At 43.3% G+C, this 26,512-nt stretch overlaps 1 protein-coding gene across 1 annotated transcript; it reads right to left on the bottom strand.

The window, feature by feature from the left end:
• Positions 1 to 7,960: 7,960 nt before the first annotated feature.
• On the bottom strand, positions 7,961 to 9,765 carry LOC311235908 (tissue-type plasminogen activator-like). Its single transcript, XM_084323434.1, has one exon. The coding sequence runs from the start codon at positions 9,743 to 9,745 to the stop codon at positions 8,006 to 8,008; it is 1,740 nt and encodes a 579-aa protein (XP_084179560.1). The 5' UTR covers positions 9,746 to 9,765; the 3' UTR covers positions 7,961 to 8,005.
• Positions 9,766 to 26,512: the final 16,747 nt, after the last annotated feature.

Genomic DNA, 26,512 nt, shown 5'->3' on the forward strand with positions numbered 1-26,512 from the left:
TAATCTGATTAAATGAGTCTCTTTTTTTTTTTATTAAAATCAACTTTCTTTAATGAATATAACTCAACTCAGTTTTAATACTATAATATTAGTGTAGCCTAATCTTTACCTGCAACTGTGAAGAAAACCCCCATTGGTTTAAACAGAATGAATAGACAAAAAAATTATATATATATATTTTATTAAAAATGTAAAATCAAATGTTGATTTAGAATTCAAATGCCAACGTAACGAACGAAGGTCCGAACATTCAAACGTTTGGGCTCAGCCCTAATAAATACACAGTTTGACATGACGACAAAATAATAGAAATGAATGGAAATGGAAGACAAAGATGAGATTTCTTTTCGTATCTGACACAAGATTGATATGAAACAAAAGACAACAAAGAAAAAGACAAGATGACATACAGTATTCTGAACATATGACAGTTCTAAGACAAACTGATGTGACTTGCATTGTCATTATGTTTCTGTAAAAAGCCATTATTGAGGATCTTCCACCCGACATCACTTCATTACTGGACTGGAACTCTGGACCTTAATCACACTCTCTCTGGTGATTGGCTTATGTTAACAGAATTCGGCTATAGGGCGACAATAATGTGGTCAAGAGGCATGGTTTCTATCTTGAGCCCTTAACTGGCGTGGTTTATTATTCACATGGCAGAGCAGTTACAATACAGGTCTTCTCTCAGAGACTAGGGGGAAGAGAAAGAAGTGGGAGGAGACATAGCTATTTATACTCGCCACCTGGTAGTACTCCTCAGTGTCTCCGCCTAGGGCGCCCTCTAGTGGAAACAGTTATATATGCAGATAGACAGTTACTAGTGTAAACAGTTATATATGCAGTTAGACAGTTACTAACAATCCTACACAGAACCTCTGCCTTCAACAGCTTATACGCTTAACCCTTTCACTGCCACACGACAGAAGGTTAACCCTTTACTATCACACAACCGACGGTCGCCTTCTGTGTATTGTCGCAGTGAAAGGGTTAACCGTGTTGGTAGTGTGGCGGTGAAAGGGTTAAGGTCCTTAGAGTTTGCACTGAATTAGGAAAATCTGCGTATCTGCTTTTAGCTCTTGTGCCTCTGACACATGGAATGTTTTGCAAAAGAACCGTAAAAAACGCAATACTTTAGTATCCATTGGTCAGTTTAAATCTATAACGGCCAACCATTTCAGTCTGTAGTTGTTTCGATTGATTTGAATTGTATAATTGATTGACTTTTGTGTTTTTATATTGTTTTTGTATCATGTATTGTGCCTCTTGACATCATTGTAAATTAGAGCCTGCTCTCAATGATCTTTTGAGATTAAATAGAGATGGAATTAATGAACTAACAATTATCAGGTGTTTCCTGATAAATGACCAGATAAATATTGGGATAAATGACCAAATATTCACCATCACTACTCTCACTCACTGCTACACAGCGATGGTAGATGACAAGAAGTACAGCAGTCACAAAACCAACACACACAGGCAAAACGAGAAACGACCAAACTTGGAAATATAAGACATAATATGAGCCTGACCTTATAAACGTTTCCTGGGAAATGGCAGCTTACTCAGCCTGTTATTGAATAAGTACCGGTGTTTTACATTTTAATTTCGCTGTAATTTCCTGCTTCATTCATTTCCATCGTTGCGCCACCTGGCTGACACTCTCCCCCCCACGAGGGTGTGTTCTCTCTGGGGCTGTGCAGAGGGTGTGTTCTCTGGGGCTGTGCAGAGGGTGTGTTCTCTCTGGGGCTGTGCAGAGGGTGTGTTCTCTGGGGCTGTGCAGAGGGTGTGTTCTCTCTGGGGCTGTGCAGAGGGTGTGTTCTCTCTGGGGCTGTGCAGAGGGTGTGTTCTCTGGGGCTGTGCAGAGGGTGTGTTCTCTCTGGGGCTGTGCAGAGGGTGTGTTCTCTCTGGGGCTGTGCAGAGGGTGTGTTCTCTGGGGCTGTGCAGAGGGTGTGTTCTCTCTGGGGCTGTGCAGAGGGTGTGTTCTCTCTGGGGCTGTGCAGAGGGTGTGTTCTCTGGGGCTGTGCAGAGGGTGTGTTCTCTCTGGGGCTGTGCAGAGGGTGTGTTCTCTGGGGCTGTGCAGAGGGTGTGTTCTCTCTGGGGCTGTGCAGAGGGTGTGTTCTCTCTGGGGCTGTGCAGAGGGTGTGTTCTCTCTGGGGCTGTGCAGAGGGTGTGTTCTCTCTGGGGCTGTGCAGAGGGTGTGTTCTCTCTGGGGCTGTGCAGAGGGTGTGTTCTCTCTGGGGCTGTGCAGAGGGTGTGTTCTCTCTGGGGCTGTGCAGAGGGTGTGTTCTCTCTGGGGCTGTGCAGAGGGTGTGTTCTCTCTGGGGCTGTGCAGAGGGTGTGTTCTCTCTGGGGCTGTGCAGAGGGTGTGTTCTCTCTGGGGCTGTGCAGAGGGTGTGTTCTCTCTGGGGCTGTGCAGAGGGTGTGTTCTCTGGGGTTACAACCCAACAGGTTGCTCTACCCCCTAAATAATATTATTCTTTCAGAAATGGATGTTGTTCGCCTCTCAGCGTTTGCATGCCTGTATTAAGTTCAAGTTCAAGTTTAGTTGTATCTGTCACATAATAAGCTACATGTACATTACAGTGAAATGCTTGGTTCTGTATGAACCCCCTGAGATTGTGCTTCATACTGTACAGTAAAAATAATGAAGTCCAAACACTATACAAAATAGCTAATATACAAACTAAAGTACAACCTAAAGTACAAAATGCAAACAATAAAGTACAAATGCCAGCTTTTTTAAATGCAAAAAATGCAAAAATTAGGTAGGGATTTCATGCAAATCCTTTTGTAATAAATATGTATAGAGAAACAAATATACTAATTAAAATGGTTGGACCTGCGAGATTTGTACTTTGTAGGTCTGCATTTTAAATGTAAGGAGTAAAGTACAAATCCCCGAAAACAGTACTTAAGTATTGTAACAAAGTACAATTATTCAAGTATTTTACACCTCTGCTATTCTGATAGGTTTGACTCTCTTCAGTGCCATCTGCCCTATAGTACCTTTCATACAAGAATTGCAGGTCAAAATGCTTCACAGCAGCAACAAAGACAGGTACAAAAGGAGCACATAAAGTGCAGACATATGAAAAGCACAGTTTTTCACATTAGTTCAAGTTCAAGTTCCTTTTATTGCCACACGGCCAGGCCGGTGGAATTCGAGCACGGTGCGGGTGGTAGCTGCGACAATACACCACATAAAAGACACAACGGAACAGTACAGTACAGAATACACCACCTAAAGAATATACACGACAGAACAGTACAGTACGGAAAAATACAAACAGCGGGTGCACCGTAACAAAAAGCCAGAGAACATAACAAGCATGGGGTGAATAATATTAGGAGTTGAGCAGTTGTATGGCCTTGGGGAAGAAACTGTGGTTGAACCTCAGAGTTGGACTGACCTGAATCTCCTGCCGGAGGGGAGGCGTTGGAAGAGGTGGTGAGCTGGGTGCAGGGGGTCACTGATGATTTAATTTGCGCGTGTGATGGTGTGGTGTTTGTGTATGGAGTCCAGAGTGGGGAGTTTGCAGTCGATAACTTTGGATGCCCTATTTATGACCCTATCCAGTCTATGTAGTGTGTGTTTGGGTGTGTTGCCGTACCATACAGTGATGGATAAAGACAGAATGTTTTGTATTATGGCTGTGTAGAATTGGCTCAACATCCCAACAGGCCACCTTGTGTATGGTTAGTTTGTTTCTTTATTAGTTGGCATACAGAAGTACAGAAGAGAGAGTCAACAGCTTCAAGTACCTCGGAGCCCACATATCCGAGGACTTGAAATGGACCATACACATTAACAGTGTGGTGAAGAAGGCACGACAACGCCTCTACTTCCTCAGGCGCCTAAGGAAGTTCCAAGTCAGCCAGAAGATCCTTAAGAACTTCTACTCATGTACAATAGAGAGCATCTTGACCGGCAACATCACCTCCTGGTTTGGGAATAGCACTGCAAAAGACCAAAGCAGACTACAAAGAGTGACACGTTCAGCCGAACGCACAATTGGAGGGGGGCTCCCCACTCTCCAGAACATTTACAACAAGCGTTGCAAGGGGAAGGCTAAGAGAATTATTAAGGACTCGAGCCACCCGAACAACTGCCTCTTTGAACTGCTGCCGTCAGGCAAGCGACACAGGAGTCTCAAGGCGAGCACAGAAAGACTCAGAAGTAGCTTCTATCCCCAGGCCATCAGGCTGCTAAACGAACAATGAATGAACACTACACAACAACAACCACCAAACACACATAGCACACACATCCACACGCACACACTCACTTTAAACAAACACACTGTAGCACCCACTACACACACTTTATAGCACACACCCACTTTAAACAAACACACTGTAGCACCCACTCCCCACACTTTATATTTATGGATGAAGGATTGCACTACAACTCGTACACCTTACTGTAAATTGTACCTAAAATTGTACCTCATCCCATTTCTGCTTTGCACTAGATAGTACTGTACATTAGTACACTGCATAGTATTGTGTATTGTATATTATATGGTAACTCAGAACATTGTACATATGTCTATACCGAACAACTGTGACCTCATTCTTCTTCTAAATTCATGCTATATTATGTTATTATGTTATTTGATACTATCTTGTCTAGCACAGTCTCTGGAGCGTAACAGTAAGAAGCATTTTGTATGAAAGTATTCTGTACTTCTGTATGACAACTATTAAAGAACTTGAGAATACTTTTATACAAAATGCTTCTTTCTGTTTCGCTCCAGAGACTGTGCTAGACAAAAATAGATACGTATAAAATAAGTATAGCAAGTATAAAATAGAAGTCAAGTACGTAGACAAAAGTGTTCAGTATACATATACAATGTACAATGCAGAGTAGTAAGGTGTAATGAGGTATGGGTTGTAGTGCAAATTCTTTACCAATAAATATAAAGTGTGTTTAGGTGTTCTAAAGTGGGTAAAGTGGGTGCTGCAGTGAGTTGTTTGTTTAAAGTGAGTGTGTGCGTGTGGATGTGTGTGCTGTGAGTGCTAAAGTTGGGGCGGTATGCAAATTGCAGGGGGTCCAGGTTGATGGGGAGGGAGGAGCAGATGTAGCCCTTTACTAGCTTCTCAAAGCACTTCATGGCTATGGAGGTGAGAGCTACAGGGCGGTAGTCGTTGAGGCAAGCAGGCTTGGATTTTTTGGGTACAGGGATAATAGTGGACTTCTTCAGACAGGTGATTCCATGACCGTTTTCAAATAGACAATAATAAAAAGAGTAAAATAGAATAGACAGAGTAAAATAGTGCAATAGTGTAGTGCAATAAAATAGTTAGTAAAATAGAATAGACAGAGTAAAATAGTGCAATAGTGTAGTGCAATAAAATAGTTTGTAAAATAGAATAAATAGGGATAGTGCAGTGCAATGAAATAGTTAAATAAAATAAAATAGCCCTCATTTACAGTACACTAATCACAGTGTTTATGTCATTAGTCTAGGTGGCACAACATAACTAGTGTATCGCTCTAAACAGAATATAATGATGCTGCATTACTGTTTAACAGTTTAAAACAGTCTTTACCCACTTTCTTCCCTGTTTGATACCCACACAGTTTAAAACCCACATCCCCGTTAAAAAGAGTTGTGACAAATTAAGACATGAAGCGAAGTGAATGCACATACATTTTGCTTTAGCGGTTTACCAATCAGAAGGACTTGAACCCACAGGGCCTTGAACCCTATTATATATTTGTTGAAAGCACTATTTGTTGCTTTAGTGATCTATTGATCACGGGACTTGAAACCACAATTTGTTGCTTTAGCGATCTATTGATCACGGGACTTGAAACCACTATTTGTTGCTTTAGTGATCTATTGATCACGTGACTTGAAACCACTATTTGTTGCTTTAGCGATCTATTGATCACAGGACTTGAAACCACTATTTGTTGCTTTAGCGATCTATTGATCACAGGACTTGAAACCACTATATATTAGGGCTGACCCCTATTAGTCGATAGTTGACCAATCAGTCGAAAGGGGCCGTAGTCAACTAACCAACCTCTTAGTCGAATAGTTTTTTTTTTTTTTTTTTTTTTTTTTTCCAAAAGAAAAAAGGCTTAGAAGCGTGGCTAACGCTAATGGCACGCATAACAGAGGCTAACTGCCTAAGAAAACAGGCACAGAGGCACTGAAAGAGGATTTCACCATCTAATGAACACACTAGACTAGACACATATCAAGATGTATCCATCAGTGGACCAATTGCAGGAAAAGAAGCCTTCAGTCGACTCCTTCAGACATTAAGCACCCCCCACAGCCCAAATGGAATGATACCAAAAAAATAAAAAATAGTCGACTAACGGCACATTTTGGCCAATCACAGTCGACCATCCAAATCCTTAGTCGGGGACAGCCCTACTATATATTATTAATAGCTATGAAATTCTGGACTAAATTATGGACAATTATCTTTTCAGATGAGGGTCCCCGAGACTAAATCTAATGGAATGGGGGTCCGCAGCCTAATGCTCATCAATGGGGAGGGGTCCTTGACATGAAAACGACTACTGCCACATAGTTCATACAACGTAATGTAAACAATTACACACTATCCCTTTAAACCCACTGGTTGTGTCTTCAAGATTGCGTGCTCTGGTGAAAAATAAAGAATGCCCAAATTAATGTTTTCACGCTGTTGCCAAAAGCCCCACTCGTTCCGTCTAGACGAGTTCCTTCCAGGCCGACAGTGAGTCACAAGATTGCGCAGGTTGCGGAATAATAACTCAGGCCGCAATAACAGTTCTTTCTTTTGTAAGTATGTACTTTTTCTTTTAAGCATTCACACATGAACACCCCTCAAATCAACCCTACGCTCCTGGACACACACACGCACGCACACACACGCACGCACACACGCACGCGCACACACACACACACACACACACACACACACACACACGCACGCACGCACACACACACACGCGCACACACACACACACACGCACACGTGCGCACACGCGCACACACACACACACACACACATGCACACGCACGCGCAGACGCACACACACACACACACACACACACACACACACACACACAAACACACACACACACACACATACACATATACTGTATATGGGTGCTCTTTTAACATAGAGCATGTTTATGTGCTCTACTGATCACAGTCTACTGTATGAGCTGTTTTGTGTAGTGCTAACAGCTTGAGCCAATCATATAATAATAAGACTGTGTATGTACGTGCGTGTGTGTGCGTGTGTGTGCGTGTGTGTTTGTGTGTTTGTGTGTGTGCCCCAGTAGACTGAAAACCCTTTGCCAGAATTATTTATAAACATAGCCCGACTGAGGAAAGACACGAGACGGTGGTCTTATTCTCCTTAGAAAGAAAGGTTTCTGGAGGTTTTGGAAGAATTTGTATCCGTCCAGCCCAGGGGTGGCCAAGCCGTGGCTCGCGAGCCGCATGTGGCTCTTTGCCCGTCAATGTGTGGCTCTTCCATCCATAATTTCTTTTTTAATAATATATATATATTTTTTTTTTTATTCTTTTTTTTAATGGCACTCATTCCATACAGAATTTTCTTTATTAAATGGGCCATTTGCATGTTCTTGGTATCTGAATCTAGGGACATCTATGGATCTCAGGGAATGTATTCCCAGTGTCAGAAATATTGTGTTTTTGCTAGGAACTCTACACGAAAAAGAAGAAGAAGATGCTAAAGTCCATAATTTCCTCTCTTATTGCATGCAGCCAATAAGTTCTCACTGTAACTCCCTCTACTTGCAATGATGACAGCAAGACGTTCTTGATATTACTGATTGGATTTTTTTGTCTCACTTTCAAATTTTTGGGACAGGGAAAGATCGACAGGGAACGTCTCAAAGATTGACCAGTCGATCAAGATCGACGGGTTGGGGACCACGGTGTTAGATAGACATGTATTGTTCATCACACACCCTCTGGTTTTGTGCGTGTGTTTCTGACAGATGTTATCAGGTCACTGGTTAGCCTTGATCTTGTCATTGATCCAGCCGATGTAGTTGGTGACACGTGTGTACACCCCCGGTTTGTCCTTCTGTCCGCAGCCGTCTCCCCAGCTGATCACGCCCATCAGAGTCATCCTGTCGTTTTTAGGACAGACGAGAGGACCGCCGGAGTCTCCCTTGCAGGCATCATCCAGTCCCCGGGTGTCCCCCGCACACAGCATGTTGGGAGTGACCGTTCGTCCAGACAGCACTTCAGGGACACACCGCTCCTGGGGCCACAGCCGAACATGGCCTCTCTTCACACGCTCAGAGTACTCGTGGCTGAACTCTTTATCTTTCCCGTAGCCGGAGATCTCACACTCGGTCCAGTCGGGCAGCAGCAGTCCTGGTTCAGGCAGGCAGGCGGGGAGGACCTCCGGGGAGTCAACCGCACACAGTCCAATGTCACTCTTCAACTTCAGCAGCGCTATGTCATTGTCAAACGTTTCTTGTCGAGTGTCAAAATCCTCATGGATCCACAACTGCTCCACCTCAAAGATCTGCTCACTGGTCGAGTTCTGCTTCCGGAATGTTCTGCCCAGAACTATCTGAAGCTGTTTTGCTACATACCCGTCCTTGAAGCAGTGAGCGGCAGACAGAACCCAGCAGGAGTCGATGAGGATTCCTCCACCCAGGTGGAAGTACTGCTTGTACTTGCGGTTGTAGAAATTGATGGCGGCCTGCCAGGGCTGTTCTGTGATGTCACTCTCATAGCCTCCAAACACACGGAACCTGCGATTCAGGGAGTTGTCTGAACGCTGTCCACACGTTGCTTTATTGTTATCGGTGGTAGGTGCTCTGGGGCCGAGGGTGGTGATAGTAATTGGTTTCAAGCATTTGGTGATGTCACACAGCTCCCAGGTCAGCCGCATGTTCGTATAGACACGACACCACGGTGCTTCGTCACCATCTGGGTTCCTGCAGAAGCTATGGCTGCCCAAGCCCGTCTCCAGGGCGTCAGATCGCCATGCGTTGTAGAATCGGCGCGTGATCAGCGGAGAGTCCCAGGGCAGACAGCGAGAGCCACTCTTTGTGACAGCCGTCGTTCCTCGATATGACTTGCCAGAGTCCTGCACACACTCCGGGTTCTTATCTTCAGGGCACTTGGGCAGGGTACAGAGCTCCCAGGCCACGTGAGTACCTTTATAGACATAACACCAGGGTGCTGAGTCAGTGTCAGGATTCCGGCAGAAATTGTGGTTGCCCAGGCCCAGACTGCTGGCTTCAGCTCTCTTGGCGGTGAATCTCTTTCCCCTCAGAGAGGGAGAGTTCCAGTTGATGCACTCGGTTCCTGATTGGCTGATGCTCCATGTACCGCGGTACCCTCCTCCCTTGCCCACAACACACTTCTCGTTGGCATTAATCTCACACTGAGAGCCAGTGAAGCCGGGGGGACACTGGCACAGGAAGTCTGAAGAGTAGACTGCCTCTTTGCAGGTGCCTCCATTATAGCACCGAGACTCGTAGCAGTTGATAATAGGTACATAGTGACAGCGCTCTCGTGCGCGTGTCATGCATTGGCAGTACTCCACACGCCGGCCCCTCCATCGCAGCCACGTGTCCCCAGAATTACGCACGGCTGATGTCTGACTATCCACACAGTGTGCTCTGTAAGGGCGGGTCCCTCTCCTAGTGCGCCTGCCCTCAGCATTATCCACTAGGCTGCAACAGAAAGCTGATAGGAGCACTAGAAGTTCCCAGGTTCTGGCCATTGTCTTTGTGTTTGGCTTTTTATCCGCTTTCTTGATATTACTGATTGGATTTATTTCAATCCGAACCGTGAGAACTGTGAAACACATACATGAAATACAATAAATCACAGCTCAAACAATAACAACATACATCCATATTATCTCTACTTGTCTCGTAGTGTCACATGTCATTGCAATGTTGTTAACCAAATGAACTTAACCTACAAGCAGTGATGCCACAGATTACTTGTAAAATTAATCCGATTACTGATTACTGATTACTCCTTTAAAAAGTAATCCAAGTTACTTTACTGATTACTTGATTATCAGAGTAACTTAGTTACTTTGAAAGTAACTAGGTTACGAAGTCGTCGTCGTTCCCCCAACAGTTTTTTTAAAACGCTTTATTGAAAGTGCATAAATTGTTTTTAACTTGTTTCTCTGCACATAACGTAAATTGTTAAACTAGTGCTTCAGCTTCTGTACCATCAAGTATGGTAAAGCAACAGTCTATGATGCTCACAGCATTAGAGCAGCCAGCCAGTGGTTTTACAAAACCAGTGTATCCATTCACATCTAACAAATGCAGGCTGAACTATTCAATTATATCAACTGTAACTATTAAATTGTTTTTATAAATGTCTCTCTATAAACATACAATCAGTCTCTCTTTAACATGTAAATTAACTGTAAATCTGGCAAATAAGAGCTTTTGCTCTGCCACCATCAAATATACATTAATCAATAGGGAAAGAAACAATCTCTCTCTTTTGCTGTTTGACTGGCCTCCGAGTCCTCCTGTACCTAGTCGAAGCGTCGTAGTGTTGTGATTCCAGATGCTTTCAATGCAATTGGATGTGCTGTTTTTAGAGGTAGACAGTATTTACGTTTAGGTCGCTTTCACATATAGTTTTGGTGGACTCGGTGCGGTTCTGGGGGTGAAGTTGAAACATCTGAACAATGTCACGCGGTCGAAAAGGGCGCTTGTCTATTGGACAGTGGAAATGTGTGGCTGCTGCGATCCCGTGTGTGCGCGCGCGCGCGTGTGTCTGTGTGTGTACTGCGGAGCCCTTCAGATCAGCGCAGCCGAGTTTTGACATGGCATTGATCCATTGTTCTATTGAAGCACATTACCACCATCCTCTCGCTAAACAACTTGTAGACCACAGTGTTTTTATGAGTGCCCACAAGTAGCTGTTTTAATAATATAATAAGCCGCGCGCCTCGGTAATAATAATAAGCCGCGTTTTTTCTTCCTGTAAGCGTTTTGGGGTGGAATTCTCAGACGAATGCAACGGAGCCCTGCTGTCACACGATTGGCGCATATGTCACATGACGTGCTGTGAAGACCCGCCCTACTCTGCCTCTGATTCGCAGACTGTGGATGGGGAATGTGATTGGGCCAAAGCAGAGTCACTCACAGACAGAGAGTCCAGTCACGCCGCGGGCCACATTCTTGTGTAACCCTTTCACTGCCACATCACGTCACTCCCAAATAAGAAAAACAGCTCAAAAATGTTTTTTTGACTGTCGAAAACGAAATAAAATACTGCATTCCGCCTGCATTATGAATTTATGATGAGATAGTAACGAAATAGTAATGCACAGCCACTTGGACAAGTAACTGCAATCAGATTACTGGCTTTTAAAGATTAACGCGTTAGATTACTATTTTCAGGGAAAAGTAATCAGATTACAATAACGCGTTACTTAGTAACGCGTTACCGGCATCACTGCCTACAAGCATATTAAGTCCTTCAATCATTGATGCTTAGCAAGCCTTTAGTTAGCACCTTAGCTACATGGCATGGGCCTACACATAGCAACATTTACGACACCAAACGTACCTTATTGGCTGCATGCAATAAGAGAGGAAATTATGGACTTTAGCATCTGCTTTCTTGATCTTCTGTCTTGATGCTCTGAACTCTGTACGCGAAAGACTGTTTCTTCTTCTTCTTCTTATTTGAATTTCCGGCAGTGTAGACGCATCGTGGCGTATTACTGCCCTCCGCAATTCTTTTTATGGGCTCTTCTTCTTCTCCTTCTTCTCCTTCTTCACCGTCTTTTTCTCCTTCTCGAAAGACTGTTTGTGGCCGGAACTTCTACTTATATAAGGAAGTGCGAGGTTCTAGAATGTTCAGCTATGACATCATCACGAACATTCCAGAATGTTGTGGCAGTGCTAATGTTCTAGACTGTTTTAGCATGGGCTACTATGACCATAGATATATAGATATCTATGACTATGACATCATCACACATGTGCCAGAATGTTCTGGCGGACCTAATGTTCTAGACTGTTCCTAACAATAGTCCGTGGGTGAATTATGTACCATTACAATCACTACAATAGCAGCCGTTAGGTAGGAACCAAACCCTGGTAGGAACCAAACTTAAACTGAACACAGAGGCAGTTACAGACATTAGCAACTTCAGAGGCCAGAGGGTGGGACATATAAACACATTTACTATCAAATAGCATTGTGAGGCTGAACAACAGGACCAATTGACTATACATGTGCTTAACATTTTTTAAATAAACATTTACAGACTTTTTTTTTAAATGGCTAAAAGTGATTTTGTAATTTTGCAACCGTGGGTCTCACATGGTACTTTTAACCCTGTGAGGCCCAAATAAAAAAGACATTAGCAACTTCAGAGGCCAGAGGGTGAGACCTATAAGCACATGAAGGGTGCCGTGACTGAATAAAAGGTTGAGAAAGGCTGGTATATGGTGTGGCTCTTTGTGGTACCACAGTAATTTTTGTGGCTCTTAGTCTCTGACTGGTTGGGCACCCCTGGTCTATACCATTGCAAGTTACCCATCTCTACAAATATGGCGATTTTCTCGATGGCTCTCTCTCTTGTGCACAAAGCTCTGCTTAAACTGGTTCCCTCGTACCTAAGTGTGCTTCTGTGCACAAAGCAATATAAGTATGCCCTTCGTTCTCAAGCTGCTCTAACACTGGAAGTTCCCCATATGAGAACTGAATTGGGAAAAAGGGCTTTTAAATATGCTGCTCCTTCATCTTGGAACAAGATACAGGAGGATCTAAAATTACCAGGACTGGTCACCCTCAGAGAATTCAAAGCCATTTAAAAAGCCTACGAACTCAGTTCCCTCGGACAGTGCAACTGTGTTTGATCATTTGCCTGTTTGATAACTTGCCTGAAATTGGAGCTTGCTGTAAATGTTTTATCTGTATTTTATTGTGATGTTCTTTTTTTTGTTGAAACTTTCTGCTGTCTTGCTTGGCCAGATCGCTCTTGAAAAAGAGATTTTTAATCTCAATGATGCTTATCTGGTTAAATAAAGGATTTGATTGATTGATTGATTGATTGATTGATTGATTGATTGATTGATTGATTGATTGATTGATTGATTGATTGATTGATTCCTTACCTTCGCTGGGGTCTGGGAGTGTTGCATTTATTTATTTTACATTTATTTTGGATTTCATGGTGGGTTTTTTGTTCTTGATTTATTGGGATGTTTCTTCTTGAATAGTTTAAAGAAGACTTGTCCGGCCCATGGGGACATTAACTTGTGATTTCTGGCTTTACAAATCAATTTGATTTGATTTAATATGCATTTATATGTCCAGTGATACAGGTATAAAGACACTATGGTCAGGCACTCTACTACTGGCCCCTGAGCAGCTAACACTGGAGCGGTTAAAGCTGAGGTGCCTTGCTCAAGGGCACAGCTAGCACCTGCCCTTTTGTGCCTCATAAAAAAGTGCCCTTTTTATGCCAATAATTTTTACCATATTTTCTTTTTTACCTCCATATAGAGAGAGTGATCTGCAATCTGCTTGGGTTGGGGGTGCAATTCCTAACAGGCTCAACCATATGGATAAAAGTTCCCATATTATGTGCATTACACCAGGGGTTCCCAAACCTTTCAGGCCGCGACCCCCAAATAACGGTGTCAGAGAGACTATTATAGGAGGTAAAAAAAATATTTGTTTTTACTTTTTTTTTTTATAAATGGAAATGTGTGGTTGAAACATGCACACGTTCAAACGGCCACTTTTTTATTTCTTGTTACAAAGACTTCATTTCCTGCATTCTGGTGCAGGATTTTTTATTTGTATCCTTTAAATGCCAGTGTTTGTGATGGCATCACAAATGATTGTTAAAAAACAGGCTAGCATATTTATGATTAGCAACAACACTGATTTTGATGGATTTTTCCACAGGAAGCCCGAAGGACAGGGGGTTTTTAACCCCTGACCAATCAGAAAAAGGGGAGGGAGGTTTTACCAGTTCACCCCCTTATGACTTCCCACCCCTGATACGATGTAATGACAAAGTAGAGCCATGACACCAGTCACAGCATGCTACATGAAGCGTTTAACAGCTTCACACAGACTCATGTGCGAAACCTGCCATCTGAATTTTTCAAGGAAGAAAAACACAGACCCAGAGAGGGCCCCTTTAAGAGACCCGGTACCAGAGCTTACACATGTGACTTCTGTAGGCCAACACCTAACCCAGTTGTGGATCTTAACGACACACACAACCCTCCATCACAACAAAAAAGGCAAAAGTACACTCTCACTACCGTAAAAGGAACGCCGTTTTCCATAACGAGAGAAGACACAAGTCCTCGATTAAGTACTGGCCACAGGCCTTGCTAAGTCCACATGATAGCGACCAAAACAATCTTTTCCCTAGGAAAACATTGTTTCCCCAAGCAGGAGCACAACCCCAGCAGAAGCTGAGGGATTACACCGTATCCCCACAAACATAGTGAAACAATATATTGTAAACAAAAACATGTTTGAGAGGAGGGGGGGAAGCCCGAGGGAAACCGGGGGGATCACCCCTCACCACCTTACCCCTGATACGACTAGGTTGAACAGGTACCGCCCTGTTAATATGTGAACATGCCACCTGTTTATTGTCATCACAGGCTGAGAGAAGGACTCACCCCTCGATCATATGTCACTAAGCATAGCTTTGCAGGATTATTAACCCAGCTAGTTGTGAGCTCAACTACGTTGTCTAACGTTACATGAACACACAAGTTCTCATCACAACCAACCAGTTCATTTTTACTCATGTAAAAAACAACGCCGATTTTCTAGGTAGAGAGAAACTATACCAGCGACAAGACAATTCACACACAACACATGTCGTATCCCCAATGTAGTGAAGCAACATACGTTTTGGAAAAAAACATCGTTATTACAAAACATTTAGAAGGGAAGGAAGGAAGAGGCGTTAAGTGTCCAGAAGGACCCTTACCTACACCATGAACGCAGGCTGAGAGGACTGCAAACACTGGTCTCCATGTTGACGAAAGTCCTCGCTGGCGGAGCAACATGGTGTAGGGCCGACTACATCCTCTGTCAAAGATGACATCGTAGTCAGAGTGTTATAGCCTGCTATTCTCACGGCTAATGTTCAACGGTGTAGCATAAGCTAACAGCCAACTCAGGCCGACTGGTAGCATCAAGCTAACGTTCCTAGCCTAGTGAACGCAACGAGCTAGCGCCGCAGCTAACAGCTAACTGGCAGGTAGCTCACCCAGCTAGCACACAAGCTAAGCAGCTATCATCGAACTGCACACGAGAGAACACAATAAGCCAACACTTCAGACAGCCGCCGTCTGATCCTCATCCTTAGAGAGAAGAGAAAAAGAAGTTAACACAGTTTCCAGAACGGTGATTAACAGATATACAGCGGTATCGGCACAATTCCCTCATGGGCTGCAGCCGACTTGAGCGTGGAGCTTCCGATAACGAAGCACCAAACCCACTTTTCCTCGTGTTTAGGGTAACTTTCAACTTGAAAGATGGGGCCTTCACGTGACAGAGAGGAATCCGCTCGTTCAAAAATCCGGGGTTTTAACCACAGATCCTGGTCACGGCCCACTAGTTTGACTACCGTGGGCTTCAAACCAGGACCCTCTCTCTGCCGTCTAAGAGGCAGAAAAAGGATACTAGTCTGGGGCCGGCTTTCGTAAATTGTGCAGCTAACCCCCATAGCAAACACAACTGGCGCTCGCGTAGCAAACACATCACTCACCCAGAGAGGTAGCTCGCTTCTCACAACAGCCGTCGCCTCCTGCACAGTCCAGCTGCAGAACCGAAGGTAATACCTGTCCAGCTGCAGCTTGGAGGACTGCAGGTGGGGATTAGACCAGCGACGCGAGCCCCTAATACGAAAATGCCGGTGGCGGTCAGAATGATCATCATCTTCCAGACACCCCAGTGGCGAAGACATTATCGCCGTATTTTCGCGAAAATAGTGAGAGAGAAAACAAAGATATAATGTCAACGTAGCTCCTTCATCTTCTACTTTCTTCAAAAAATCCATCAATCTTCAAAGTGTGGTGTATACAGGCACTTGCCGTGGTGAAAACTGAAGAAGGAGCTGATGGTATGGCCACACCCCTGCTTATGTAGGTAGCGGATGGGGGTGTGGCCAGACAGATGATGGTAGGTACATGTGAAAACTTATTTCAGTTCAATACTGGATATGAAGAGTATTGCAATAGACGCTGAGCAGAGCTATGCGATATATCAAATCAAATCAAATCAAATTTATTTATAGGGCCCGACAACACACGTTAATGTCCCCATGGGCCGTACAGGTCTTCTTTAAACAAGTCAAGAAGACAACATAACAATAAGTCAAGAACAGAACAAGAACACCATAGGGTCCAAAATTTTTTTAGATGAATGCAAATAAATGAAAGAATGCAAGCACTCCCAGACATACCCCACGCGAAGGTAAGGAAAAACTCACTAAAACCTAACAATAGGGGAAAAAAGCTCCACAGGCAGTGTGGAGGAGAGAAACCTTAGAAGGGCCGTTCAAGGGGGGATCTCCCTTCTTAGATGTTGGTGATAGTAGTGTTGCAGATGGACAGTTGGTAAGCATGCACCCATGTGTGTGGTGAGACACAGATGAGTGCATGCAATAGCAACTGTACATTTTGAAAAATTAAAAATAGAGCTAATAGCGATAGCAACTGAACATTTTGAAAGATTAAAGATAGAGTTGATAGCGGATCTATTTGAGGCACAGGGGCGGCGCAAGAGGGTCACGTCCTCCCCGTCTTAGTCACGGGACATTCAACACTCCGGTCGTTGCTCAGGGACAGCCGGAGACAGGGGGAAGGGGGGTGGCGCAGAGAGGGTCGCGAACTCCCGACATCATCGCGGGACATCCGGCACTCCGGTCACCACTACGAGACCTCCGAAGACAGGGGGGCACGCAGAGGGGGTCGCAATCTCCCGGCCTTCGTCACGGGACGTCCAACACTCCGGTCAACAATTACTCAGCAGATATAACTGACCTATACAGCGAACAGGTCTATTAAGTATCCCTACAAAAGCTCAAATCAAACCTACGCTCCTGGACACACACACACACACACACACACACACACACACACACACACACACACACACACACACACACACACACACACACACACACACACACACACACACACACACACACACACACACACACACACACACACACACACACAGAGTCCACAGGAAGCAGTCAGACACGGCTCCCCAGCAACCAGTGAAACGATTCTTGGCTCCTCTTCTTAACACCAGAGTCTCATGCAGAGTTTCACGGCCAAGACGTCTGTCGACAATCAGCCCATGAACAGGCCATCAACAAGCTCGAAAGAAGTAACCAATGCCAGAGTTCTGTAAAAAAATAAAAAAAGCCTTCTCACTATTACATTTTATTTACCTCAGGAGGTGAAGAAATTCATATGGCGATGCTACGCCAATTTACGTTACATACAGTCAGGGGTGTAAAAAGTACCCAGAAATTATACTCAAGTGAAAGTATGGCTACCGTCTCAAAATCTTACTCAAGTAAAAGTCAGAGTATCTGGCTAAAAACAACACACTTTTTTTTTTGAACAAATGTTTTTTTTATTTTCCCTTTTTTAACATAAAACTAGACAAACAATACAGAAACAGTAAAAATCAATGATAAATCAAAGGACAATGACATAATTAATAATAACAATAATGACAGTCCAGTAATTAAATCAAAATAAATGTAGATTAAAAGACATACAAATAATAAATACAATACAATACAATACTGTAATAATATAATAATGTGCTCTTGCTCGCTCTTCCTCGCTCTTTCCTTCCCCTTCCCTCCCCCCCCCCCCCCCCCTCAGGACCCCCTCTTGGACTATACATCCACTATTCCATTAACATCAGAAATTACAAGTTCATATGCTTCCCTTTATCTTCTCCACCACAGCTACACAGATTGCTATGCTGGCTTCATTAACACCTACAATTCGTGCAGTAGATATCTCTAGATAAATCACATCGAGATAGGTAAGAACCCACACCTTCCGGCACATTTTATCTGGTTGAATCCAGCGTGAAGCTATCAACTTTTTGGCAGCCGTAAGACCGGACAAAACAGAAGGCAGTGTAGGTATGGTCAGAGATAAAAATTCTGATAATTGAGTGGTTACTTTTTCCCAGAATATCTTAACAGGAGGGCATTCCCAATCAGGGACGTGCACAGGACTTTAGAGGGGCAGGTGCTCAAAGGCTGAAAAGGGCACTACACTTGTGTGTATATATTAACCGAGCGCGCGTAGCGCGCAAGCCCGATTTTTAAGGGCCCTTTTCGGGCGGGGGGCCCCCTTTTTATGCTTTTTGGGGGGTTTTGGTGATCAAATATTGAATATTGAACTATAGTAATCAGTGCAGGAGCTCACTTATCCTTGAAAGACACTTTTATCACTGACTTAAAAGGCCCATACATCTCCATAAATGTTCAGGGGGGAGGGAATAAGTGCTTACCCTACAGACCCCAAGAAGTGCTGTATATTCTGTATTGTTTAATATAAATGCATTTTTTATTCCAATCCCGATTTGTATTTGAGATTCCCAAATCCCATCGGACTTGACTTCTTCGTGTCCCTCAATGAGTGTAATACCAGCATTCAACTGTATGCGCCACAGCGGTTTCTATCATCATCATCATCATCACCACCCACGCTATGCATAACATATATAGGTCCGCGGAGAGGCACGCTGAGGAGGCCGTGCAAACTGCAATGGAATATGGGGCATCTCTCTCTTTACCTAACATTTTTATTCTATCCTGACATTTTTCAGTTGGAAGGGCAGTCTATATGCGTAACGGTAAAAAAAAGAAAAAAAATCATTTTTTATTATTTTTTCAAAAAGGGCACTTTTTTGATGAGGCTCAAAAAGGCAGGTGCTCAGGCACCCCTTGGCCTCTATGTGTGCACGTGCCTGTTCCCAATACATATGCATAAATGTACCAAGAGCACCGTTTAAACATAAGGAGCATCGAGGGTCTTGTCTGAGCCCCATTAGGTGCAAACGTCTAGGAGTCAGGTAAGTTCTGTAAACAAAATTAAGGTTAATCTGTTACGTGATCCGGGTTACGTGATGATAGCCGAACGTTTGCCCAGACTTCATCCCAATCAAAATCTACTTCCAAGTTTGGGATATCCTTCATCCAAACCGAGTCTAGGGGAAGGACAGCATATGAGGACGTAAGTAAGTGACGATAAAAGACAGAGACAAAGCCTCTCGATGTCTCCTTTTCATAAAATTATTTGTGATATCTGTGGTGCTCAAGTGGAATCTTTAATGGGACTCTGTGAGCCCTTAAAGCTGCTCTTAATTGTAGATAGAAAATATGAGTAGAGCTGGTGAGGTTACATTTGTTAGATATATCATGATAGCTGCAGAGTCGTCTACTCTAAGCCCGGTCATCGAAGATATCCCCCAATGTATGTATGCCCTTCTTTTCCCATCTAGGAAATCTGATAGGTTGTTGTGCAATAAAAAGTAAATTGTTATTAAATAGGGGGGAATGCCTGTGCCATTTATGGTGGTTAGTACACTTTTTCTGTGTGTCACGCCATATCCGGATCACATGTGTAATAAGAGGGCCAAATCTCGAGTTGCATTGCTTAATTGATAAGATGGTGTACACTATATCCTGCAGTCTATGTGGTGCCACTATGTTCTCCTCTAATGGTCTCCAAGATACAGATGCTTGAGAATCAAACCAGGTGATCAGTGGTCTTAAAGAGAACGCTTTAAAATAATAGTTGAAGTCTGGAAATGCTAAACCCCCGTCGGCTTTATTTCTCTGTGCAGTGGATCTTTTTATTCGTGAAGGTTTGTTGTTCCAAATAAATTTATATGCAGCGGAGTGTAATTTTTGCCAGTAACCAACAGGGGGGGGGGGGGGGGGGGGGGGGGGGGTAATGGCAACATCGAGCTGAAGAAGTAAATTCTGGGTAAAACATCCATCTTAACTATTGATGCTCTGGCCTGTAATGAGTTTTTTAGTTTTGACCACCTGCCGAAGTCATTTGTGATCCTATCTAGGAATCCGGAATAATTATACTTCACCGTTTGGCATATAGTGGGGAATACTTCAACTCCAAGACATCTAAAGTGTTCTACCATTGGTATATTTTCTGGGAGGGTGGTGGCCTTCGCAGTCACATTGAGTGGAAGGAAGGCCGATTTTGGCCAGTTTATCTTAAATCCTGATAGATTGCCAAAATCATCTATTACTTTGAGAAGATGAGGTAGGGAGGTGGTAGGGTTTTGCATGAACAATATTACATCGTCCGCATATAAGCTAATATGTTGCTGTGTGCCCTTAATTGAGATCGGCTCTATGGACTGGGATTGTCTTATGTACTGTGCCAAAGGCTCTAGGGATAGAGCAAATAGTCCGGGACTAAGAGGACAACCCTGTCTGGATGAGCGTGACACAGGGAAGTGTGGGGAGGTGAATTTACCTGTTAAAATCATGGCCGATGGATCTGTATATAGTACTTTGATCATATTAATGAACCCATCTCCTAACCCCATCCTTCGAAGTACTGTCCATAAATAAGACCATTCCAACCTGTCAAGGCCTTCATCGCATCCAAGGATAATACAGCTGTAGGAGGCGTGGCATCCTTGCTGGAATCTATCACATGCAGTAACCGTTTAATATTATCCGTGATCAGGCGGCCTCTTATGAAGCCTGTCTGATCAGGGTGAACTAAAGATGTCATATGCTTTTGAAGTCGGATGGCTAGTACCTTAGTGTACAGCTTGAGATCGGTTCCGAGGAGGCTTAAGGGTCTATAACTACCGCATTCTGTGGGGTCTTTATCTTTTTTAAGTAGGACAGATATGAGTGCCATATTGACGTCCCTGGAGAAGTTCCCCTCTTTGACTGAATATAAAATCATATCAAGTAATAGGGGTCCAATTATATCCCAACATGAGAGGTACAGTTCGGGTGGAATGCCATCCCAGCCAGGGGCCTTACCACTTTGCAATTCAGATATAGCCTCCCTAAGTTCTTCTAGTGTAATAGGTGCATCTAACCGTTTAGCGTCTTCCTCTGAAAGTTTAGGTAAGTTAATTTGATCAAGAAATGTATCCAGTTTATTATGATCGAAGATCACTTCTGACTTGTACAGGTTGGAGTAAAATGTACGGAAAGTCTCGTTGATTATTTTGCGGCCTGTAATAACAAGTCCCTGTTGGTCCTTAATGGCAGGGATATCAGCGAATTGTTCATTGGATCGTATCTTCATAGCTAGTAGGTGACTCGGTTTAGAACCATGAAAGTAATAGTGTTGTCTTGTTCTGCGTATTTGAAATTCAGATTGTTGTCTTAAGATGGAGTTGATCTCCTTTTTCAACACTTTAATTTGAGACTCCAGTTGACACAAGTAGTTGCGTTGTAAAGAGGAGAACAACGAAGAGTGAAGCATTTCCAGCTCTACCAATTTGGATTGACGTTTCTTGCGGAGGTTGGAGGCAGAGTTCAGAGTTCAGAGTTTTTATTTGCCACATGTCCTTAATAAAACCCTTTACCGAACTCCATAACGTTCTGGGGTCTTGTACCGAACACGCATTAATCTGCAGGAATTCACTTAGTTTATTTTTGAATTGTAGGTTGAATTCATTGTTTTTCAACAGTGTCGAATTAAAGCGCCATCTTGGGGCTCGGGATGTCATTCTACTGAATGAGCCCTTTAGGAGTAAATAGTTGTGATCTGACAGTGCAATGGGTCCCAATTCAACGTCAAAGCTATCAAATAGTCTAGGGGATGCAAAAACATAATCTATTCTAGAAAATTTCCTGTGTCTTGCTGAGAAAAATGTGTACTCTCGCGCCGTTGGATTGAGCGATCGCCACAGATCATTTACTCCTGTATCCTTGGCCCAGGCCTGTAGTGCAGTAGAGGCCTGTTTCTGGTCATAGGATGTGGTGAGACTAGATTTATCAATCAAGGGATCCCAGATGGCATTAAAATCTGCACCAATTATAAATGAATACCCAGGGAGATCTAACATCGCTCTAGTGAGTGAAGCGTAGAAGTTAGCGTCGTAAAAATTTGGGGCGTAAGCCGCTACCAAAAAAACACATTTGAGTAAAAGTCTAAACGTTTCTACTTTTGACTAAAAAGTTAAAGTAAAAACTTTTTTTTTATTCCGGGGGGAAAAGAAATGTTCCGTTTCGTCCTCTTCATCACTCGTACTATCGTTTGTGGCCATCTTCTGTAGCTCGTCACTCTGACCGTCTATTCTTCTGATAGCAGGTGTTTAATCAAAGATCCCCGCTTTATAGTCTTGCACAAGGACCAATCAGCATGGGTATGTGCGGGTTCATTTTCCATTGATGGGCATTTGATTGGCTGTTTTTAAATGAAGTGCGGCCACAGGATTAATAACGTTAACGTTAGTTCGGCCAGAGAAACAAATTATACTATTTAAAATGGTTGGACCTGCGAGATTTGTACTTTGTAGGTCTGCATTTTAAATGTAAGGAGTAAAAAGTATGTTTTTCCCCCCTGAAATTGAATCGAGTAAAAGTACAAGTATACCCCAAAACAGGGGGGGGGGGGGGGGGGGGGGGTGTATTTGCTCTTTTCTGCAATTTTCTATAAAAAAGCTGATCTATGTAGATCCTTTTAATGTCAACATATTACATCAAATGACCTCAAAACCGTTTCTGTATACCTCCCACTACTAAAATTAATTGGCTGCCGTTCAAACATTAGCAAGACCATTACTATCCATTTAAATGTGAAATAAAATTTGAGTCCATTTAGTGGTCATGTGGGGTCGATCAGGTGTTCCCAAACTTTTCAGGCCAGGACCCAGAAAATAAGGCGTCAGAGAGCCGCGGCCCAATGCACATCGTCAGGCTTTTTTTTTTTTTTTTTTTGTCATGTGACCGATTTTTTAAGCCAAATATCACTTCAATCCTATTAAGTTAGTTCAAGTTAGTTATTCATTTATATGTGCTATTTATGAGAGGGCTAACTTGTTGCAAAATAATAATGATAATAATAATAGCCTCATTAACATACTATTGTTGCTTCGGTTGTTTTCAGCGTTTTATGTGCATAATCTGTTATTTAGTTTGAAATGTTCGTTGAAATAAGTAGATTTTTCGTTTTTGTTTATTTATTAAGTTAATATAAAACCATATAGTCACATTTTATAATACAATAGAATAGAATTTTAGAATACAACTAGAAACACTGTCCTGGCCTGCTTCTAAGTTCAGTGGCCTGACAAAAAAAAAAAAAAAAAAAAAATGTAATCATCTCGCGGCCCACCCGTGGCTGCTCGCGGTCCACCTTTGGGTCGCGACCCCGACTTTGGGAACCACTGGGGTAGATGACATGGGGGGGGGTTTACCCTAAGTGTTGCACGGCTTTCTCCTTGGCCACCGTTCTCAAGGTGGGAGAACATATCCTGGACGTCCTTCTATCCACATCTCGTGTTTCACCTGCTCCTTGAATAATGAATGAATGAATACAGTACCGGGCTTCATCCAAGTACACACAGAACAGACTCCCTGATGGCACCGTATTCCCACACTTCCCATATGGAAAACGGATTATACATACAAAACATTATAAGCTAGTTCTGCCTTCTGAGGGTTTTATAAGAAACTGCCTTCACCCTTCAGATATCATTACCACACTTTCATCTGTGTTTTATACTATTCTATGTTAGATGACGGATTTCCCAGTCGTTTATGACAGATTCTCGAAATTTCTTGTAAGAATGTTAAATGTGGATTTACTGCCATGTGTTTTACTTTGATTCTTTTGGTGGACCATATCAAACCTGTTAAGATTAGAATACATCTTTTCCATATGGGTTCTAAGACGCCGCTCCGATTGTCTCTGAGAAATGGACAGAATCAAAGAATCTTACGGAGGAGTCCTGTTGTTAAGCTTTTCCCAACTCAATTATCTCCGCCAGGCTGAAGCAGGGGAGGAAAGTGGTAACTGGCTGCATTTATATAACAGCTGTTATCCAAAGCGCTTTACAATTTTGACGGTGGAGGCAGTGGCGGCCGGTGGGTACTTCGCCACTAGGGGCGCTATACCAAATATTTTGTACAGTACAGTACTGTACCACGCAAGACTCATGGCAAGACGTGAGCGATTCGACTCACGCTCACGGCAATGAATCGGCTCTTATGAACGAGTCGCTCAGCTGTTACTACAACAACACACAACCAGTCAAATAAAGTATAGTCTAGACTCTAATTCACAACTTGAAACACAATATAAATAGAAAAGTTAGAAACAAAACTCGCCCGTCTCCAAACACAGGCAGATCTCTCCCTCTCTCCTTCTCTCTCTCACACACAGCGCGACGTGGAATCGATTCGTTACACAATCAGACCTATTATATACCAAGAATAACTTCAGTATGAGTACAGGGCTGTACACATATTTTGCATATTGTTAAACGAGCCAAGGCTAGCTATTAAACTATCGATATGAATCGAAAATCTGGGACCCTGATGTAAACAAGACAAACGTCTTTCTCTGGTCTGCATCCCCTTAACAATTGTGTGTATTGAGCCGTACTGTATTGTACCCATTCTGCAATCTGTTAATAAAGTTCTCATTCATTCATTCATTCAAACATAGACGATATTGAACAAGCCATAATCCACGTATTTTCAATCCGAGAGAGCTGCAGTAGTTAAATCAATGAGCCATCGACATAGTCAGTGTGGTAAGTAACGTTATTATTGCATCCAAGATTGATACACGGCTGGCTAGGCAGTTGGTAGTCATAGTCTTGTGTTATAAAATAAATAAACAATCAGCAATGTCTCGCTTCATGAATGGCCAGCAGTAGTACTGCTCCTAAAAAAAACTATTTACAAACGTTAACGTTAAGCACAGAGAGAGAGAGAGAGAGAGAGAGAGAGAGAGAGAGAGAGAGAGAGAGAGAGAGAGAGAGAGAGAGAGAGAGAGAGAGAGAGAGAGAGACTCACTGTTTAGTTGAAACGTCCAGGGCAGGAGAGCTTGATAAACATGTATAATCCGCCATATAGCTTGTTAGCCAAGTGTTAGCTCAGCTGAGCTCGTTAGCACAACACTCAACAAGTACATTCCTTTGTCCATTTCCGCTCGAACAGACTGCAAACTACCTGGCGTTCTATCGCCATGCTCTAAGACAAACTCTAACCTTAACCAACTTTGAAAGAGTGCCTAAGCTTAACAGTCTAAAGAACTTGCAGTCACGGCACGGCACGCTCTAAGACAAACAACAGTCCTAGACCAACCTAGGAACCAAGCTAGAAGCTAGAATTGGAACATTAGAAATTGGATTCGGCCAATCAGAGATCGTCTCTGTGAAATTCTGCCATGGAAAAAAATACTGGCGTCGGCCAATCAGAGAGCGTCTCCGCGAAATGCGGCTATGGAAATTCTTCACGGAAGTTCACGCTGCTGGCTAGACCGCTTCAAATCGCGCTCGGATTCCAACATAATAGTCATATTTCAACGCACAACGCCGTATGCACTGATTGGCTGTGACGGAGACAGCGATCAAACTGTGACGCGCACTCAGAGCGCTATCGCTTCTAGCCCGGGCGAGAAATACGAAAAAATAAAAAAAAACGTCACTTCCTGCCCATGAAAACGATGTTTTTTTAATTTAGATAATAACGTTATATTGTGCATTGGAAATACAAACATACTTAAAATGAGTAAATATTATTAATTTTAAACATGTTTATATTATTTATAGGGCTATAAAACACAAAAACGAAAAAGTTTTATTGTCTTCTTCTCTGATTTAACAGCAGCTGGCCAGCAGGTGGGTCGGCGCCCTAGCGCCCCTAGTGGTAGAGCCGCCACTGGGTGGAGGCGACCATGGCAACCTGCTCATAGGCAGCAGTTAGGGGTTAAGTGTCTCGCTCAAGGACACTTCGACACGGCGCCCGAGGAGGAGAGCGGGAATTGAAACGGGAACCTTTGGATTACCCCCGAAGGAAGATCGGGTCATCGGTTGTGTCCGTCTGTCTTTCTGTCCGTAGCTAATCTGTTGTCTCCCTGACTCGCTGGTCTGCATGTACACACTGACATGTAACGTCACAGTGACCAATCGCAGCCACTCTTATTGTCTGGGACCAAGTACGGCCACACCCCACTCCCAGTAAAAAGTGGGAATCTCTAGAATGGGTTTGGGGCGACGCTAGTATACAGAAGTGGCTCTCAAGGTGACGATTAGACAACACTTTCTGTTGTCAGTAGATGGCAGCATTGGTTTAAAATTAAAAGGTGAAAATGTTGAAAACTACAACACTGCATTTCCCAAGAGCGTCAGCACAGGTCGCAGGTCACTGGGATGTGTCTATCTTCTTCGACGTGATCTGAACAGCGGTAAACTATTACTGCGACCTCGGTATAGCGACCGCGGATGGTAAACTAATTATCGTAACAAA

Source organism: Notolepis coatsorum (assembly GCF_963971535.1).
Source record: "Notolepis coatsorum genome assembly, chromosome: 10".
In the NCBI taxonomy this organism is placed as follows: domain Eukaryota; kingdom Metazoa; phylum Chordata; class Actinopteri; order Aulopiformes; family Paralepididae; genus Notolepis; species Notolepis coatsorum.